This window comes from Alternaria hordeiaustralica (assembly GCF_023758085.1).
Source record: "Alternaria hordeiaustralica strain BMP 2776 chromosome Unknown scaffold_6, whole genome shotgun sequence".
In the NCBI taxonomy this organism is placed as follows: Eukaryota; Fungi; Ascomycota; class Dothideomycetes; order Pleosporales; family Pleosporaceae; genus Alternaria; species Alternaria hordeiaustralica.
The window spans coordinates 601,989-621,764 of NW_026056778.1; the positions used below are offsets into that span (position 1 = coordinate 601,989).

The 19,776-nt window shown below is 52.6% G+C and overlaps 7 protein-coding genes across 7 annotated transcripts; 4 read left to right on the top strand and 3 right to left on the bottom strand.

Moving 5' to 3' along the window:
• Positions 1–405: 405 nt before the first annotated feature.
• J4E84_004100 (uncharacterized protein) lies at positions 406–2,484 on the top strand (the record flags this gene model as incomplete). Its single annotated transcript, XM_049386708.1, has 2 exons — positions 406–553; positions 605–2,484. The coding sequence occupies 2 exons, from the start codon at positions 406–408 to the stop codon at positions 2,482–2,484; spliced, it is 2,028 nt and encodes a 675-aa protein (XP_049245478.1).
• Positions 2,485–2,574: 90 nt separating this feature from the next.
• On the bottom strand, positions 2,575–3,398 carry KPR4 (Ribose-phosphate pyrophosphokinase; the record flags this gene model as incomplete). Its single annotated transcript, XM_049386709.1, has 2 exons — positions 2,575–3,119; positions 3,179–3,398. The coding sequence occupies 2 exons, from the start codon at positions 3,396–3,398 to the stop codon at positions 2,575–2,577; spliced, it is 765 nt and encodes a 254-aa protein (XP_049245479.1).
• Positions 3,399–3,742: 344 nt separating this feature from the next.
• J4E84_004102 (uncharacterized protein) lies at positions 3,743–6,780 on the top strand (the record flags this gene model as incomplete). The annotated part of the gene is made up of 3 exons (XM_049386710.1): positions 3,743–5,027; positions 5,105–5,717; positions 5,763–6,780. The coding sequence occupies 3 exons, from the start codon at positions 3,743–3,745 to the stop codon at positions 6,778–6,780; spliced, it is 2,916 nt and encodes a 971-aa protein (XP_049245480.1).
• A 268-nt stretch (positions 6,781–7,048) lies between these two features.
• On the top strand, positions 7,049–7,616 carry J4E84_004103 (uncharacterized protein; the record flags this gene model as incomplete). Its single annotated transcript, XM_049386711.1, has 2 exons — positions 7,049–7,290; positions 7,349–7,616. 2 exons carry the CDS (start codon positions 7,049–7,051, stop codon positions 7,614–7,616), a joined length of 510 nt encoding a protein of 169 aa, XP_049245481.1.
• A 551-nt stretch (positions 7,617–8,167) lies between these two features.
• Positions 8,168–9,756, top strand: J4E84_004104 (uncharacterized protein; the record flags this gene model as incomplete). Its single annotated transcript, XM_049386712.1, has 2 exons — positions 8,168–8,911; positions 9,040–9,756. The coding sequence occupies 2 exons, from the start codon at positions 8,168–8,170 to the stop codon at positions 9,754–9,756; spliced, it is 1,461 nt and encodes a 486-aa protein (XP_049245482.1).
• Positions 9,757–11,792: 2,036 nt separating this feature from the next.
• Positions 11,793–15,103, bottom strand: J4E84_004105 (uncharacterized protein; the record flags this gene model as incomplete). The annotated part of the gene is made up of 4 exons (XM_049386713.1): positions 11,793–11,893; positions 11,945–14,426; positions 14,472–15,027; positions 15,096–15,103. The coding sequence occupies 4 exons, from the start codon at positions 15,101–15,103 to the stop codon at positions 11,793–11,795; spliced, it is 3,147 nt and encodes a 1,048-aa protein (XP_049245483.1).
• A 2,003-nt stretch (positions 15,104–17,106) lies between these two features.
• On the bottom strand, positions 17,107–18,406 carry J4E84_004106 (uncharacterized protein; the record flags this gene model as incomplete). Its single annotated transcript, XM_049386714.1, has 2 exons — positions 17,107–18,263; positions 18,319–18,406. The coding sequence occupies 2 exons, from the start codon at positions 18,404–18,406 to the stop codon at positions 17,107–17,109; spliced, it is 1,245 nt and encodes a 414-aa protein (XP_049245484.1).
• Between the last annotated feature and the right edge of the window lie 1,370 nt (positions 18,407–19,776).

Consider the following 19,776-nt stretch of genomic DNA (forward strand, 5'->3'; position numbering starts at 1 on the left):
GTTGACACACTTGGCTTAACCTCACCTGGGCATTATTGTCTCTGACTGCATGAGTCTACCAACGTCACTAGTGAGAGAACACTTCTTGGGCTAGTATTCCCTTGTACCACGCTATAAATCATCATTCTACCAGCTGAACAGCGTATTAGAATGAGATTTCAGAACCTCTACTCGAGTATTGCATAAGGACTACATGATAAAGCTCACTCGGAGCGCGACGCAAGGTGTGGTGTGCTCTTCTTCGTGCTTTCCTTCCAAGGTTCTCGTCGTCTGGCACTAAAGTCCCGACACGGCTAGCGCATACTGCTAGCGTCATCTCCAAGAAGGCCGGACAGCACTCGATACTTTCAGCATCTTCGACACAACTCGACCTTTTCCATCTAACTCTACTTCCAATACAAGGTCATGGCGGAGGATGAAGAGGTTGAGTCTGCTCTGATTCCAAATCTTTACAAACCGCCCGCTTTGCTACCGATCGCGCAACTCAAAGATCAACTCCTCTACACGATAGAGACATACCCTGTGACCATTGTCGTTGGTGAAACAGGAAGCGGTAAGATTTTCTAATCTCCCACAAAATGTCAAAGCTGATATGTGGCCTTAGGAAAGACAACACAGATACCAAAATTTCTGCTGGAAGCCGGCTGGTGCAATGGCGGCAAGCAAATAGCGATCACCCAACCCCGGAGAATAGCATGTACTAGCGTAGCCGCAAGGGTAGCAGAAGAGCTGGGTACGCCTCTTGGTCAACAAGTCGGGTACAGTATCAGATTCGAAGATGTCACGTCCGCAGCTACGCAGGTGAAGTTTGTTACAGATGGCCTGTTACTGCGCGAGATGCTCGTCGATCCGCTCCTTTCACGCTATTCAGTCATTATGGTCGATGAAGCACATGAAAGAAGCTTGTCTTCTGACATACTCTTGAGCCTACTGAAAAAGGTGCTGAGGAAGCGAGAAGACTTGCGCGTTGTTGTAAGCAGCGCTACGCTAGAGGCGGAACGCTTCCTTGACTTCTTCAACCCCGATGATGGCGAAAAGGTCCACGGCAAGAGCAAGGAAGAATTCGGGTACATCATTGGTATCGAAGGGCGAACATATCCGGTTGAGATCCAGTACCTACAGGAACCAACGAACGACTACGTGGAAGCAGCGATCGACACGGTCATGAAGATTCACGAGCACGAGAGCGAAGGCGACATACTTGTCTTTTTAACAGGTCGCGAGGAGATAGACGACGCAATCGACAAGCTAGGTGACCGCATTGCCGACATGTCTTCATCCAAGCAAAAGCTCATGCCCTTACCCCTCTACGCTGGCTTGCCAACAGAAGACCAAAATCTCATCTTCACAAAACCGCCACAAGACACGCGACGGGTCGTCTTTAGCACCAACATCTCAGAGGCATCTTTGACTATCGACGGCATCGTCTTTGTGGTGGACTCAGGATATGTCAAGCTTCGCGCCTACAACGCCAGTCTAGGCATCGAAAATCTCGCTGTCGTGCCCGTATCGAAAGCTAGTGCCACACAAAGAGCGGGTCGTGCTGGACGGACGAGGCCGGGCAAATGCTTCAGACTGTATCCTGAAAGCGTTTACGAAAGCTTGGAGGAAGCCACGTTCCCAGAACTCGCCCGCTCGAATCTCGCACCTGTGATCCTGCAGCTTCTCAACTTGGGAATCACAAATGTGGTGCGGTTCGATTACCTCTCGCCGCCGCCATCAGCACTAGTAACGCGCGCTCTGGATTTACTCTTTTCTCTCGGCGCGTTGGACGCTCATGCTCGCCTCACGAAGCCCCTTGGCACGCGTATGGCGGAGCTTCCGCTCGAACCGATGCTAGCTCGCGCATTGTTGAAGGCCGCTGAACCGGAGTTTGGCTGCTTGAGCGAAATGCTCACAATAGCCGCGATGATGACTCTGCAAGGCAATGCTTTCGTTTCTCATGACGGCGGAAAGAAGCAACTTGATGCGGCGAGGCGGAAATTTGCCGTAGCAGAAGGCGATCACCTTACACTATACAATGTATACGAAGCTTTCGTGAAAGCTGGAATGGGCAACACATCGTGGTGCCACTCGAATAGCTTGAATCATAAGTCGCTCGTCAAAGCAGTCAGCGTCCGAAAACAACTGGCTGCTTATCTGGATCGCTTCGGTGTCAAAGAAAATGTCCTCGCTTCATCAGGCGTGCTGAGGGTTGGCGGTACACCACTCGCCGAGCGCGTCCGCCGCTGCCTAACGACTGGGTTCTTCGCACATGCTGCGAGGATGAAGGCAGATGGGACATTTACTACTGTCGATGGAAAGACGACGTTATGGCCTCATCCGACGTCTGTGTTTTTTACGCGGAAGGCGGATTGGGTTATATACACGGAGATTCAGTCTACAAGAGACAAGATTTACATTAGGGATTTGAGTACAGTGGAGATGGGCTGGTTGACGGAGTATGCGCCGGAGTTCTACAAGATCAAGAACGGCGGTCGATGAGATGAGAAGAAAAGTAGCTTGCGGGTATCTATCAAAACTAAAGGCATAATTACATAAGGACATCATGACAGGACTGCTGCTTGCCCGCAATTACTTGCATGCGTCGACGAACAGCTCTCGCATGCCCTTCAGGAAGCCTGCTAAGTCGCGCGTTTCATTCAGTCTGTCCACCACCGTCTCGACCTCTTCGCGTTCGACCTTGGGCCGCATCTCCAGCACCCTGTAATCGCGCTCGCTGGTATCCAGTTCAAACCACGCCTCACGGTCCCACTCCCTCTCATCAACATTGGTATAGACGAACTTCAACCTGTCGTCTTTGCCCAGCCCCTCAATCCTCAACCCCAAATAGTTCTCCCAGAAGTCGAGTTCTGGTTCGTTGTACCGACTTTGCCCATCGAGGTAACGGCGGTGTTTGAGTTGTGCTTCCCGGCGCGCGGAGATGGTCTTTTGCACTTCGGCGATTTGGGCGCGCAGGCTGTCGCGGTGGGCTAGGCGCTCGTCGCGCTGAAGGGTGAGGGCGGAGATGGCCTCCTGCATTTCGGATGTTTCTTGGGACTCCTTGGAGATTGTCTGACTGTGCTGGGCTGTCTTGAGTTCGAGGATCTCGATGTCGCGCTTCTTCATGCGTTGGTCCTCTGTCGCAATAGTTAGTATGCGATCGATTGGCGCGCAGATAAATGTGATGTTGTCATACCATGGAGTTCTGCGACATTCATGCGGAACTGGTTGCGCTCTTCCAGTACTCGTCTGCGGCCATTCTCGATGAAAGCATCAAATCGTGTAGTGAACTGGTTCATGCGACTGCGCAGATCGTCGAATCCGAAGTTGATGCTGGGCAGTTGGTCGGCCATGGACGGCGCATCGTGCGAGGAGGCGCGCATCGTGGTGCTCATGGAGGGCTCGAAGGTCGTCATGGTTGCGGTCTGATTGAGATGTCTCTCGTGGAGCATGCGAATATGTGGTGGGGTTCGATGCGACGTTGGATGGTGAGGGCGGATGAGATGGTTGCTCCGTAAACAAACATGCGCGCTAATGCGGCAGGAGCGATAGCGGGGCGCACGCACGTGCCGACGCGACTTTTGGCGCTAGTGGAACTTTTTGGCGAGGTTCCAAGGTTACTTTCATCATCGCGTCCGGCGCATGCTCAACCTTGACAGACAGAATCTTCGCTCTCGCATACAGCCTTTTGTTTTCTGCGTACAAAGAATGAGTTTATACTCCAGCGTCGTTACGGATCGAGAACCTTTACGACAGCCCAATGGCTGACAGATCGCTCAAAGATCTGAACTACGGCCATCCCGGTGCAGCGACTTACGACCTGGGCAATAGAGAGTGGACGTTTGCCAGGCCATATACTACACGCCCATTCAAGCGCATTCGAACTTCGAAGGACGCGACTTCTGCGAGCAGTCATGCGACACCGGCATTTTCTCTCCCTGCAGAAATTCTAGCGAGTAGGACCAGCATACAGAAAGAGATCAGCAACAGCATCGAAGAACACCCTCAGCTCTCTGCAGCAGCCGTTGTCCTCCCCGATTTAGCTGTAGTATCTGCTGCCATATCATCCACGGCTTCTACCTACGATCCGCTCGTCGGCGACCTACTCTCCTTCGGTTCGATTACACCCAAGGGTAGACACGAGGCATGGCAAATAGCTGCATTGCCGACGGGAGACTCTGGCAGCATACTGCAGTTGTCAATCCTAGACAACGAAAGACACGGTTGGACAGCAGACCCGAAGTCATGGGTAGAAGGGCGGACCTTGAAAGACACGGAGAGTGGCTTCTGGAATGAGGAAGCGGCACCGATCCAGCAAGTTCACTTTTCGCATTCGGATGACAGCAGACCCTTTCTGGCTGTGCGACTGCCTACCCGTACTGTCCTCTTCCACCCAGACTACCACCGCCGACCACGCGCTTCCGATGTCTCACCGTTCTACCGCTTACCCGCCTCCTCGATCGAACTCCACCCTATACTCAGCATAAGTCAAAACAATACCGGTGGCTTTGCTCATGTCGACGTCACATTCAATCCAGACTTCCCGTTGCAGTTTGCACTCGTCGACCTGAATCAGACATGGAGTGTATGGGACATCGAGCATCGGCCCAGACTTGGCACGTACTCGGCTTCATGCCTGCTTCGTGGAAAGATCGATGGACTGGAAGAGGACGGGGACACAGCTTGCGAAGACGGTTGGGCGAGGATTCTCTGGGTAGCTGATACAACGACGTTGATGGTATGCAACAGGCGCCATTTGAGCATCGTCAGCATCAAGGGCAGGACAACGTCATACCTTCCCTGCCCAGAGCTTTTCAGTGAACGATCGGCAGACTGGATCTTGGATGTCAAGCAACACCCGAGTGATAGAAGTCGGGTTTTCGTCTTGACCTCTACTCGTTTATTCCTCCTTTCGGTCACTGCACCAAGTGAGCTGCTTCCGAGGGCTGGTGAAGCTGGAGCTAAGGTCCTCACATCCTGGCGGCACTACCGGGGCGTGGAGGATTTCACACTTCACATAAGCGTGCAGATGCTGTCGGACGATGGTAAGTTGCAGATCAATCGCGTGACAAAAATCTCACTGACAGCCTGACAGAAACATGTGTTATGCTCCACTCTCGAGTTAACAACTTGGTCCAAATGCAAAGCTTCCGCAGCAATACCTCCGATTCTTCCGGCCTCGTTACCACTTCGGATCCGACCCTGCTAGACCTACCCATCGGTGGATCCGCGCACATAAGCAACTTGTACATCGAGCCCATGCGATGGGAATACTCAAAGAAAGACTGCGTTTTCCTCCAACTGTTTGTGACGCTCTCCGACTTAAGTACGCGCGAGCTGGTTGTCTGGAGTCGGAGCACCTCGACAGGACATACCACCGAGAATGACCATGCCGTTGTAGACTTCACGCGAAGCACGATCAAACGCCCTAGAAACCTCATCTTTAACTCGAAACCACGCTACAAAGACGAGGATTTTATAGTGCCTAATGGATTGGTCGACAGAGGGTTACCAAGCTCCAAGATTGGCAGGCAGCAGCCAGAATTGCGCAGATCCTGGGACGGTGCTGCCATGCCGGAAACTCGGGACAATGCTTCTCTAGGCGAGATTCTATCTCAGTCAAAGAGCGCGGCGGAGCAGGTCTCAGGTACCATCGATGCGGTGGCCGTCATGGATCAAGTGAACGAAATGCTGGCGACTGGTGCAGACTTGCCACCTTTACCATTGGGTACTCTGTAAGTGAACTGGGTCTTGTTTGCGTTCTGAACTAACAATTGCAGGATGGAGTTTACGCACGCACAGTTCCATGTTGCAGACATTGACGAAGCTTCGTCCAACTTCCAAGAGCTGTTCTCTTCGCCAAATGGTCAAGATACTGTGGATGTTCAGCGTATCGCAGCTATGCGCGTACTTGGTTTGACCGACGACAGCGACCTCACCATTTCCGATGCATACGATAGTATACTCCAGACGTGGGTTGCGCCTATGCCACCCGATATGCCAATTCGCGTTCGGCAACGCCAAGAACTTCTGGCTCGGCGAATTGCTACGGAGTTGCTGTTCTCAAGCACGTGTATACGTGACGATCGGATCCAAGTGCCAGCTGTTAGCATACAGCGTGGGCAGAGTCAGGACAGTGCCGTAGCCTTGCCCATCTTGCCTGCAAGACCAAAGGAGGCTACCTTCAACTTCACCTCAAGATATTCTGCCTCTCAGCCGTTACCGACACCGCCATACTCATCTATACCACCTTCGTCTTTGCCTCCATCCTCTGTGTATGGATCGTCCCCACCCGAGATACCTTCCATGGAGCCAGCTTCGTCAGACCCCCTTAGTCGGCTTAGCAAGTATCTTCAAACTTCCAAAGACCCGGCTATCATTCCGCCAAACGTTTCTCAAGGTCTCGCGCATTGGGAATTAGGAAAGGATCCGCATGTGTACAATTGGGCCAGTATGGAGCGTACTCTTCGGGCCGAAGAACTAGATGAAGAGAGCCAGCAACAACGCGAGAAGGAACGCAAGAAGAAGGAACGTAGGGAAAAGCGCCAACAACGCGAGAACGAGCTCATGAGGGCCAAGACTGCGAGTCAACTCAACGCATATCCGAGAAGCTCTCCAGGGCCCACGCTGGGTGGTATAGGTAGCAGCAGTCAGGTACCGAGTCAGAGCCAAAGTCAAAGCCAGGTACCATTCCAGACTGGTGGCTTCATGATGCCACTAAGTCAAGTAGAGCGGGGCAAGTTTGGAGGAAAGCTAGACAAGAAGAAGAAAAAGAAGGGGAGGATCAGTGGATTTTAAGTTTCGGGTTGGCGCATCGTTCCGTTCATGTGACCCCGAAATACAAATGCTACATGTGCACAGAGCGGATGCCTCTCATTTGATGCCGTCACCGGTGCGGAAAGAAGGAAGCTCCTCCCCTCAAAGTGGGGTCAGAGGGGTAGCTTCCGCATTCCAACTACATAGGTTAGCTCCACCCCAAACCCATCGTACATACCAAGGATCGCATCCAATACAAGCAATCGATTCCACAAAACTATTACCCGAATCCCTCTGCAACATCAAAAGAATGTCAGGCTTCCCATCTCTCCAACCCGCTTTCACCGTCCGCGTCGACATCGATGCGCCGATGCAAGTCGGAGGCCAGCATGGCGCGCAGTTGGTCATCGTCCCGATGGTATCCGGTACAGTGAAGAGTGAACCGGGCTTTGAGCCAAAGCTGGACGGAGAGCTGCACGGTACCGGCTACGACTACATCCACAACGATGCCGATGGCGGAAACATGCGCCTGGACGTCAGGAGTCAGGTCAAGTGAGTGCAAAGACACTAACACAGCTTTGAGAGAACATCTAATGCTTATGGTATACAGGAATCATGACGGAACAATTCTGGCAATGTACTACAAGGGCACCGTGAAGCTCACGCCTGATGTCGGCAAGGTGCTATCTGGTGCTTCGGATGCTAAGACCACGGACTACGGCGACTCGTTCGTCAACTTCACTTTCGAGACTGGCAACGAGAAGTACAAGGACCTGCAGAACGGGACGTATGTCGCTGCCGGCCATTTCATCACAGGTGAGGGAAAGCCAGGTGTTGTGGTGGAGTACAAGGTTAGCAAGGTTGTGTACAAGGCGTAAGTCAGCACACGTGTTGGGGGTGAGTGAGGCTGTATCAGGTTATTACTTGGAGGTGCTGATGCCTGCTCTAGGGCGAAGACGGGTACGTCGCGACCTGTATATAATCCCAATTTATGATCAATGACAGTATCAATCCTGACCACGCTTATCTCTTGTCTCTCACCATGTGTCGAATCTGCTACCACTTCTTGCACGCGCTGGGATCCTGAACATCTGGTTGTTCTCTTCGTAGCTTCGTCAGCCCGAACTTGCTTACTCACCTTCACCTTGCTGATGCTGGAGGTAGCGTTTGCTCCCCGCCTAGCGCGTCAAACGCGACCTACAGCCTCTTCGCTCTTCGACTTTCCCCCACAACAACCTTCCTCGTTCGACTGCCTGATCGCCTTGAGATACTGCATTCTACCAGCTACGGAGCACGACCTGTGGCCAATACCGCCGGGTACTTGAGTGTACTATTCTAACGCGCCTGCGATTACACACCAATCGAGTATCGGTACCGCCCCGATACCGCCATATCCGCACGCGCTATGCAATACAGCTCATCAGCAAAGATGATGCCGAAGAAAAGGTACATACTCGGTGACTTCACCAAGTACGCGACAGGCAGACTTGCGACCCACTTCACCGCCATATCTGATATGGCACTCTACCAATTCTCCGAGAAGCTGTATCTGGACGAGAAGCACAACACACATCGACGCCACATGCTCCTAGTCGGTCACTATTCACGCAAAGCCAGCGGCCCGCCAGTATGGGCATGCGCTACAGGCGAAAGGATCTGTTACTATTCTGGGCCAGGAAAGCAAGTCACTCCATTGGTGCAGGACATACATTCGTCGAAGGTATATTATGATCCGCCCTTCAGCTATATCGGTGGCTCGCACGATTACAGCAGTCAGAAGCCCGGAATGAATCCAGAACGCAAGCTTGAGCGTGCAGTAGTTGATTCCGCTATCAACTTCATCTTCCTGTCAACTGGACGACTGGATCAGGTCTTCGATCTTGTGAACCCGGATATACTGGGCCACTTCAAACTCGCTTGTACGAATTTGGTCCGACACCAGAAACCTCTGGCAGAGGCGGGACATACTTCATACGAGCAAGTTTCACGAAACGCATTCTTCAGTTCACCTGCGAATGAGAGGCTACATCCCAATGAACCCATTGCGGTAGATGCGTCGAATCTGCAGCTTGTACATCGCAGCAAGAGCACGGCCTCGCCTAGTCTGGGTAAACGTCAGTTCGTTGACTTCAGCGACGATCGGACCGACGATCTACCAAGTGGTAAGCAGAGCGTCAGCGCCTATCTGAAACCTGGCTAACGTCGCAAAATAGTCTCGAATAAACGTACACGCCTGTTTGTAAGTTATGGCCTTCTCCTGGAGGTTCTCGGGTCATGGTAGTCGCTAACGCTCCATCATAGGAACAAATCAGCGACTATGAAACCGAGATACACGCCAAATATGAGCAGGAGACACGAGAACTCAGAGCTCAGCTTGATCAACGAGACGCGAAGATCGGTGCTACAAAGGCCAAGCTCATGCGCGAGAAGACTAAGCGACGCGATATACAGACGCAGCGGAACGCGTGGAAAAAGGAGTACAAGATCCAGGAGGCTCTAGCTGCGTCTACTGCTGAACATGCCAAGCAAGAGGAAGGAGGCGAGGATTGGAAGGCTATGTTATTCGATCAAGAAAGGAAGACCAAAAACTACAAGGTCAAGTACATTGCGATGAAGGAACAGAAGGAGAAATGGGAAGCAGAGAAGTTGAGGATGCAGGGTGATATCGTTCGTCTCCGATCGAAGATGCTGGGCCAGAGAAATACCCTCCAGACCCATGAGATCGGCCACGTGAAACAAGGAGCACGAATGGCCAACCATCATCAAGAGCGGGAGAGGCTACATCAGGAGCTAGCCAAAGAGAAGGAGGCGAGGATATTTTGGCAGAGAAAGCACAGTAGTCTACTGGCAAGTTCGCGAAACCGCTCACTACCTGCTACAACTCCGACTGGCCCGCGAAACATGACCGGTAGTATGCAGGTTGTTAGGGCGCCGCTCGACAACAAACGTATACAGGCAAGCTCGCGTACATCAGGATTTGGAGAATCTGTACCTTTACCACAGGGTATGCGCAGATGAGCTGGGGCTAATGGGTCTTGAGGTACTTTAGATGCGTTTGATTGGTAAAGACATGGCATTGGAAAGGCTCTTGATATGAGAAAGGTGGTGTCTGGCTGAGATTCTGGCTGCAAGTGTTGCGGACTACAACGTGCCCCTAGAATATGAAGTACAGAAAATTAACACGTTTGCCAACGACAATGTAATCTTGGAAGGTCAATGTCGTTCTGAACTGATGATATATGCTTACATCTCAGCTTCGCGTTAGCATGACTGAATATCATACATTCGTTCCCCTGCTACATAGGTCTTCCACGGACCATACGTTCATTGCAGAGTCATTCTTCGGTGCCATGGTTAAGTATAGAGACGATTATTTTACACTAACAAACTAATGTCATCAACTTACCAACCCATCAAGCTCTTGTGTTGACGATGTTTTTCTTTTCGAGAAGATCTATTTAGATAGATACATACATATATAGTTCGGAAGTCAAGTCGCTCATTGCGATAGGCTGTCAGCAGTACAATGGGATGGTAGCGGTATCAAAGTATGACTTCGCACACACGACCAACCTACCAATATACACACCCAAAAGTCCTCGCTGAAAGACTTCAGGCTCGAGCGCGAAGTCCAGGAGACTACATGTGTCGTCCACAGACTCATCCTCGCCCTCAACGACCGGTTCCCCAACCCAGCCAATCACCCAGCACCCCCTTATGACGAGAGCTCGGGTACCCACCCGCTCCTCTCTCTCCCTCTTTCCTTTTGCGCGGCACAACTTAGCGCACCTCCAAACACACACCCTCTCCACTCCTCGGCGCCTGCAGTGTGGCAGCACCCGTCTCCGCGATCAGTTGATCACTTGTTGAACCATCGGCACTATTCGTAGCGACAACCGACCCCGACTCAGCAACACGAGTCAGCCGGTTGCACGATAAGGATGCGTGAGTCGAGAAAGCATTTGCTTATGAAAAGCCCGACGGGATCTTGATAGGTCTTGGCTTGCGCTGCGTATCTGCCTCATGGATGCCTTATGCAATCCGTCGCAGTCGATTATCTACCGAGTAGTGCATGTCAGACCAGGATCCCCACGTTACGGCACCCAGCACAGTACCAAACACGCTCAACCCGTTTTATGTACGCTCGCGCTCCCGGCCGCCGCGAACGTGGGGAGGAAGGAAGGAAGGGGACAGCAAGGCGGCCGTTGTCTTAGTCGTACGTGTTAGTGCGGGATGACATCTCCTGTGAGCTATTTTCCGAATAGTGCCAACGGCGCTAGCTTCAAGGAGGCTGACTGTTGCAAGTGTGTGGACAGACGAGGAAAAAGCAAGTACTCGGGACCCATCAGAACTTTACTGTTTGCGATGGCGGTTGCAGTAGTTGCGGGCCTGATGCGTCCCTAGGTCTGAGGCTGTGGATGGTGATCGTCGCGATTCGATCTCCGGCATGTTGGTGGTGTCGTGGGGATCTGAATGGCAGATGCGGTCCAGGTGGTTGTCAGGTCTCGGCTGCTCTCCGCGAATGAGAGCGTGTTAGTGTCTTGGCACGAGGGCGCTCTTGCTGTGGGCGCCTTCGATACATGCTTGCGTTTTGGAGGGACGGTATGATGCTGGTGCATGAGTGTACGCATGGAGAGATCAATGGATGTGATTGGTATCAATGTATTACACTATTAGTCTTGGGACTATGCTACAGTCGACAAGTAAGTCGATGCTAGGATGCCATTGGAGGCAGGTATCTGAGGACTATGCGGTCATGCAACCAGTCGTAGGCGTCAACCAGTCGTAGGCGTTGAAACGGCCTATGTGTCATGCAGTGTCGTTATACATAGATGCGAAACTAGTGAACAAAAGAAAGAGTAGTGGACAAAAATATGTTGAGTCGCGACTTTGATGACGAAGTGGCCGTTGTGGTCGTGCCGAAGCGAGACGAGATAGAAGGATGCAGATAACCGAGTGTGACAGAGGCGCGTCGCGCAAAATTCCGTCTGATGAGATGGTGGCGCCTTCGATCGGCACCACCACATGCAAAACAAGTGGGTGACCCAATCCGATCACATTATGCCCTTGAGGCCGCGGAAACCACCAGTTTTGGAAGACGAAGGCTTCTTCTGTTCCTTCTCTTTGACCTTCTTTCCGATGTTCTGAGCGCCGCCTGTCTCATAGTCAGCCTCTGATGTTGCAGGACGTAATACCGATAACTTACCCCGACCGTATATCCGGACCTCCGATTTCGGGTCTACTTTGTCTTTTCTCTCCTTACTTGAGCTTCCATCGGTGTCGGCGGAGAAGCTACTCTGCCCGCTAGATTGAGGCTTCGGAGCCTGAAACTGATTGTGGAGAGACGCATCATATGCTGCGGAAAAGTTTGGTCCGTATCCGCCACCAAACCCAGGGTAGGGCGATGGCGCTGTTTGAGATCGTTGCGGCTTCCCCTGTTGTAGTGATTCAAGCCGAGCAGGACGAGGTGGTGAAGCGGCTGATCCTGGGCTGTGGACGGAGTCCGGCGATCGATATTCGTAATACTCTTGCTCCTCGCTTGGGGTGGCCTCGGTAGTAGATAGAGGTGTCAAATATCTCGAGCTGTAGTTGGTCGCCTGTCGGATGCTGGAGTTGCGACTGACCCGTGAAGTGCCGAAATCGATATGACCAGACTTGTCCCGGGGGTAGAGCTGTCCCATCTCAGCCTCTCGCTCCCCTTCGAGCTCATGGTACTTCATCTGCAGCTCGGTATATTGCTCAAGGAGGCGGTAATGAGTCTTCTTGAGTTGCTGCATTTTGGCGTTGCTCGCTGCAAGCGCAGAGTCGAGCATCTGCTGCACGGAAGACGGCAGTTGCCCTGGCTTGCCAGTGCTTCTGTCGGAAGATTGTAGTCGGGACTCGAGCTCCATAATCCGGCGCTCGTAAGCCTTGATCGACCGCTCGCGTTCCTGCTCACGGCTGTTCAATCGCATGTTTGCGATTTCGAGATCATTGCGCAAGTCGTTCCGCTCCTGAATGAGGGTGTGTAGCTCCTTCCTCTGGTCTTCGAATGCTATGATCTTATCTTGCGCACCCTCAAGCTCCCGCTTGATGTCCGCGTAGTCTTCAAGCTCGTATTCCAACGCTTTGGTCCGTTGTTGGGCTTTTAGTCGCTCTGCCTCAGCTCTCTCTACAATCTTCTTGAGTTGCTCATAGTCTGATTGCGTCCTTTGGAGCTCATATCGCAGACCGCCCTCGTCACTGTGCCAGGTCTTTTCGCTCTCTTTGTACGACCGAACCTTGTTGTTCAACTCGCTTTCCCATTTCTTGGACTGGCTCCGGCTCGTAAGCGTTTCCTTTTTGAGTTGGGCGTACAGCTCGTTTGCCTTGGCGAGTTTGGCCTTTAGTGTCTTGTTGGTGTTGATCAAATTCTGGGTCTCCGCCTCCACAGTCGCTTCTTTGATATGCTTCCGCTGTAGCTGTCCGATATGAGCAAGATGCTGCAATTTGAGATACCGCTCAAAGTTGAGGTCATTCCGAAGTAGCATGATCTCTCTTTGCAAAGACGCCATGGTGTGGTTTTGGAAGTCATGGTGGGTAGATTGATTGCCGGAAATCGATTGGGCGAAACTGTCAAGGCCGGGTTGATGTGCCACGAACCGCTGTGCGGATTGACCAGACATATCCGGCTTCTTTGTATCTTTAGTAGGCGGCAGTGTTGGAGAATCCATCATGTCGCGACCTTTCAGCAACGGTGAGGCCATGGACTTGATAGATACCGCAGACTTGATAGACTTGCTCCTTGGTGGGAGTTCAAGATCGGGAACATCTGGAGCATCGCTTGACGAAACGTTCATAGTCGACTGAGTATTCCTCCAGCTTGCGTCTGATTCGTGTACTGTTGTGCCGTCCTGATCGTCTAGAGTGAATTGCGAGGGTATTTCTGGGACAGGGGGTAAAGCTGCGTTGGGTGGTGGGCCGGGGTCCTCCAAAGTCGACGATACGGCAACGCAAAGGTCCATGCATTCAATGACGACGTCTGCGGGGTCGCTTTTCAGCCACCTGTTCTCGCTCAGCTCGTCTTCGACTGTGGTCGTGAACATGTTCGGGTGGAGTAGATGAACGCGACGGTAGGGTTCCGTCCGGCTGTGGATGAGATCTTGGTCCAGGTCGAAGTCGCGCGCGCCTGGAAAGTTGAGTGACTTGAGATACTTCCTTGGCTTGCGCACAAAGCTCATGAAGTTGAGGGGAAAGAGACCGTATAGGAAGGTGAAATAGTGCATAAGAGTCGGCGGCGGGCTATCAGGGTAGTCCATGGATGGCTGCACCTGCTCCCAGGCGTGTTCGGAGTCGGCGTCGGTTTCGTCATCCCCCTCTTCACTATCGTCGTCTTGCATGTCCATATCACCGCCTTTCTCGTCGGTGTTACCCAACTTGTCCCAACATAGTATCCGACAGTAGACCAGGAACATTTTCTCGAGGTGGTGATCAGAGGTCAGCGCTCCGCAAATGTGAGGCAGGAACATGATGAGGACGACGAGAGCGAGCTCAATGACAGTGGACGAGTTGTCTATGAGCAGGCATTTTTCAAGGTTCTGAATGAGCGGGGTCTCGAGGACGAGGTGGAGGTGCGGCGGCTGGAGGCGGACGAAGGCACTGAGCAGGTTCAAGGCCTGTATGCGATGCTGCTTCTGTAGGAGGAGATTGTCGAGTGTGAGGAGGAGGACCTGGATGTATTAGTGAAGACCATGATACTGAGTGAAGGTACTCACCTTAGGCATCTTGCGCCCAAAGTCGACCAGGACAGCTTCGAGCTCATGGGCCACAAATTCGTTCTCGGGCCTCACGGCATCTTCAGGTGAAGCAGGCACGTTGGTCCGCGCCAAGTATGCATCAAGTATCTTCTTGGTGAAGAGGGCGGACAAGCGCGCGTGCTCGCCATCTTTGTCGACCTCATTGTCGTACACCAGTATACTCTGAATAAAGGCCCTCGCATCTTCAATCTCGCTCTTCTTGTAGCCTATGCCGTCGATGACAGGCCTCAGTGCCGAGTTCCACCAGGCGGTCAGACGCGCCTCGCCCGTTATCGCGGGCCGAAGCAGTCGCAGAGCTGATAAGAAGGCGCCGCGCTTTTCGGGACTACTGGCGACGTGGCGGAGGTATAGCGCGTGGAGATCATCGTGAAAACGCTGGGAGTCGTGGTCGTCAATGTCGTCATAGCGCTCGAGGAAGGCTTCTATGGTCGCATAGAGCTCGTCGGGTAGAGGGTAGGGGACGGTAGTGGCCGAGAAGGTCGTGTTCAGAGCCTTCAGCGACTCGCGCATGGAACTGGACATGTTAGCGATTCCGTCTGAAGTATTACCAAGTCTACTAAGACAGCAGGTATCGCGGCTTACCCTGACATGGTGTCTTGTATCTCCACTTGCCGTGGTACAGATGCGCTACGGCAGGCGACGTGCACGTATATGAGTGTTTACGGGTACGGAGGCAACGTCTCGGATAGATGCACGAGGGTCCAGCAGGCAGTAGGCATGTCACTAGGCATGCAGGTCCGGTCTGGGGAGCCAAAGCTTTTTGACAGCGCGAGTGCGTGGGGTGAAGATGAGGGACCAGCGAGCCGCAGCAGAGGGTTCAATGGCTCCGCCTGCTCGCAATTGCTCGGAGGTGCTTTTGCGGGAGCATGCCTCAGTGATGCGCGGCGCTATCGACCAACCCCAGAGATGCGCCAAAACAAATCTCACGTCTCACTGCCGGCGTCCCAAGAGCGCGCAGGGCCTGTTGGGGTTGATGATGCTAACCCGAGGTGCAGCGCCCAGTCGCGGCTAGAGGCATGCGAGAGGTGCCCGGGCCCGTGCGTCATGGCCCTGCAAGCCACCACAAACGGCCTCGAAGCCACCATGCTTGCTTGTGCCCACCACCCCTGAAGCCATCCCATTTGCCTTCGGCCCACTCTCACCATTTCCGTGTGTAACTATCAATCGTCAATCAGCGCCCAGTCACACAATTACCAGACGCGATTGCTATCCTAGTCGCTCAAGGGAAGCATCGCGTGATGCATACTCAAACACGATCAAACATCGCCAACCTATCTCTGCCATCCTATCACGGCCTCCTGCCTATATCCGTCACTTCGGAACACCCTGGGCGGCCCTGTTCTCTCACGGATTACTCTACCCAGTTCTGCGCAGCCCAAGTGGACTCAAGCAACCTTGCCATCACGGCAGCCGCTCGCCGCACCTCCAATCAGGCGTGGCAGAGAGAAACCCTTCCAACTCGAGTCTGTACTCGTCACATAAAATCACCCAATGATTACATGTGTCAGTCATAGCTTATCTTCCGCTCCGGTCATACCTCTATATCAGAAATATTCCGGCACGGCGCATCAGGGCTCGGATCAGGAGCTATGCCACATGTGGCAGCCCTGCATGCACTCTACGTCAATCTTTCACATGTCCAACTGCAGCATACTTTACTCCTTCCAAACCAATCGCTAACCGAGTAGTTTCTTCGCTGTTCAGGAGTAGTTGAGGTCGATCGCTCTCCACTGGAAGCACAACAGAATAGACTTTGGACGAGTCGTGCCGTGGAGCTACGCGGGATGCGCCGAAGCTTCTGACTCTGTCCAGGCTATCGCCAATTACCGATACCGACAACACGGTAGCCTCGTACCCATACCACGATGTGCAGCCTTGCCCCGTAACTCCCTCTTATCGCAAGGATCCCGTCGTGCTTCCGCCAATGGCCTCGTGGTAGCTCATCCGCGCCATCCCGCTCATTACATTTTCCATCGCACCTTCTCTATCAAGGTCAGCGAATCCAGCGCTCTCGGCTCTGCTTCCGATCGGCTTCATACATAGTAATACCGCGCAATCAGGGTTCGCAAACGTGATCGCCCCCTTGGCCGCAGGCCGTCAGAGGGGCTACGCAGACCCAACAGCTTGGCCAAACCCTTGCGCTGGTCGATCATAACATGAGCTTGTGCACTGAGACGACATACCTGCAAACCTAGTCGAAAATCGCGTTATGCACATTGATCACTCTAATTCTTCCGGATTGTTGACCTAGACGACATGGGATCTCGACTCAATACTACAGTACTGCGCCTCAGATAGTCTCGTTCATAGTGCTTCAATATAGCACTATGTACTCAAACATGCGTCAATCACACATCTGCAACACCGTTTTGTACGGCGTCGCTTAACCGGCTAAGAGCGCACGCAGGCACATGCAGCATGGAGAAACGCTAGACGAGCTCATTTGTTTCAATGTGAGGCACAGTAAGCACGCTGCAGGTACAGTTCGGAAACTTTCCATCGAACACTTATGCATTGACTATCTGAAAGTGGTCCCTACCAGCTACTTGTCTGCTACGTCGGCACGGAGCCTACACTTCTACTCAAGAAATACCTATGAAGGCACCGCAACGACCTGGAACTGGTAGTTGCAAAGCGGCTTCGATTTCGTCACCTCAATACTTCCATACCCGCCTCCCACCATGGTGCTTCCATCCCAAACCTCCAACTGCACCTTACCTGGGACCAACGTCTCCAGGCCGGTGAACTTGAACTTGTTAAATCCTGGCTTGAGTTTCTGCGTTTGGTCCAGCTTCTTTCCGCCAACGTTGACAACAGCGATGAGATTCGTCTGGCCTTTGGCGACGAGTAGAACGCCTGACACGGCATCTTCAGCTGCCTTTTTGATGTCTGCGGATGGCGGCACCTCGTCGTTGGTGCACTTGCCATTGACAGTAAGAGTGTGGTGCCAGAAAGTGCCTTGGACAGGTTTGCCATTCGTGGGATACATGTTAGCTGTTGTACGATCGCCTTGCTTCCACGCAGCGATGAACGGTTTCAGAATCTGCCAGTAACCAGTATGGTCGTACCCTGTTATGACCTTGGTTGTGTTTTCGTTCAGTGGCGTCGAGTGCAGGTGTCCCATGTAATGGCCCTCGCCGGCATCGTTCCAGGTCTGAAGCTGCACCATATCAGGCTGGACACTGAGGATCTGACCGAACCGGTTCTCGAGGTTGTCTTCGCCGCGACGGTACCAGTTTTGCTTATAGTCCAAATGCTTCCATTGATAAGGTGAGATGCCCATCATGAACAGCTTCTTGGCCTTGTTGGCGGCGTCATTGAACACACGGTCAGTCGCGTCAGATACGGCGACTTTGCCTTCGTTTGTCGCAGGCCATGAGTTCCAATTGAACACACCGTCAATCGCGCCACGGTCATTGAAGAAGTTTGCGGTGGGGTTGTAGATTTCAGAGAAGCCAGGGACGACGAGGACGTTGCCCACCTTTCCTTTGAAATTGTTCCAATCGTCGTTGGAAATGGTCTCGCCACCAAATGTCGATAGGACAGGCTTGGTCTTGCCATCGGAAGGGTCCGTCATTAGAAGATAGGAAGGACGGCCCTTGTGATCGTTGAAGTACTGGGCGTAGTTCGTAGGTTTCCCCAATAAGCCAGGATGGTGATCCATGGAGAAGAAGAGGCTGAAACCGCCAATATAGTCCGCGTGATCGAACATGTATTTTACAGTCTGGTTGGACCAAGGCGCGAACTGATCTGTGCAATGTTAGCACGGTTTTCGATTGTACTTTCGTGGACGAAAAATACTCACCGAAGTTGAGCGCGAAGCCGTTCAGGCCAAGCTCCCTCGCTTCCTCAATGTCCTGCACAACCTCATCGAGATCGAGTTGACCGACCATGTAGTGGGCGACACTGTATGAGAGCGTCAGTATACGCTGATTTCTACGAGCGGTCAGACTTACATCGGCCTGTCAATGAGCATCCCCCGCGGTGCAACGCGTCCAGCGACAGCGCTGGCCAAAAGGCCAACAACAAAAGTAGGAACAAAGCGCATACTGAAGAAACACTCGAGTCGTGCAAGAATGTTAAGCCAGCGATGTGGTTGATGAGCGACAATGCAGCCGCTCCCGTCGTCTTTATAATTCTCGAGTGCTGAATGATGTTAGGCTTTTCGACCGGCAACCTGCGTAAGGCGACCGACTACACAGCCCGTGGCTGCTGGCAGCCTCGCCGTTCAGACTTGCAAACGGCACGAGATGAAAACTAGGCCTCCTGGCAGGGATGGTTACACTGATGGTAGTAGTTTTAGCCCCGCCGTCTTTTCCACTTTACCCGTATCCACACACACGCATACTTTTTGCGCAAGATGTCTTTCCTACTCTTGAACCTATATTCGTGAGTCTACGGTCAAGCAGGTATTTCCGCTTCCGTATTGGAGTTCAGATGGCAATGGGATCGAGGAAGCCGACGTTCCTGTGGTAATTACAACGCGAATGCGAAACAATGACAAGGACCGTCCCGCGCATGTCCGCAGCGCCACAGGACGATTAGGGCCACCAACTGTGGACCTGCAAGGCAGTATCGGTTTTTAGGAGCTGTCGTGTTTAGATCATCGAGACTGTTAGCCTCTGTTCTAGAATAACGCGTCCACTGCATCTCTACTCGGTGTTTTGCGCGACGGGCCGTGATTGTGGATGCAGTGTGGATGGAGAGGGGTTTTAAACCAATCGGCTACTGGTGCTGGGCATCATTGTTCCTCGGTCTCCCGATTTCTGCTGCACTACGGTCCGCTTTCACGATGGGGGCCGGTGGATTGATCAGGAATCAGATCATATTGCCGTGATTTTGCATGCTGGTGCCGCGATGTGCTGCATGGAATGTGGGCATCACTTAAGCGATTGTCCGAGTACGGGTGTATGATGCGACTTTACCTCGGCGAGCACCAGTACCTACTGTAGGTACTATCGGTTATCAGGCACCTCTTTTGGATGTTTTAATCCACCTATTGAGCTGTTGCGGTAGTCGCGACCTAGCCGCTGTATTACTACAAACTACGTCTTAGGGCCGGGAAGGTCGGCGAGTATGAGCCTCGGTCACTGAGAAGTGGAACGAGTGAGCTGTCGTGACGCAAGTTCTTCTGTTGACGATTCTTCTCATTCGTATTGTGACGCGCATCGCCAGATCCATTAGGACTGGAACTATGACATGAGAAGACGTCAGATTGGAGAAGTCAGATATCGCTTGGCTAAACCGAGAATAGACGTATATC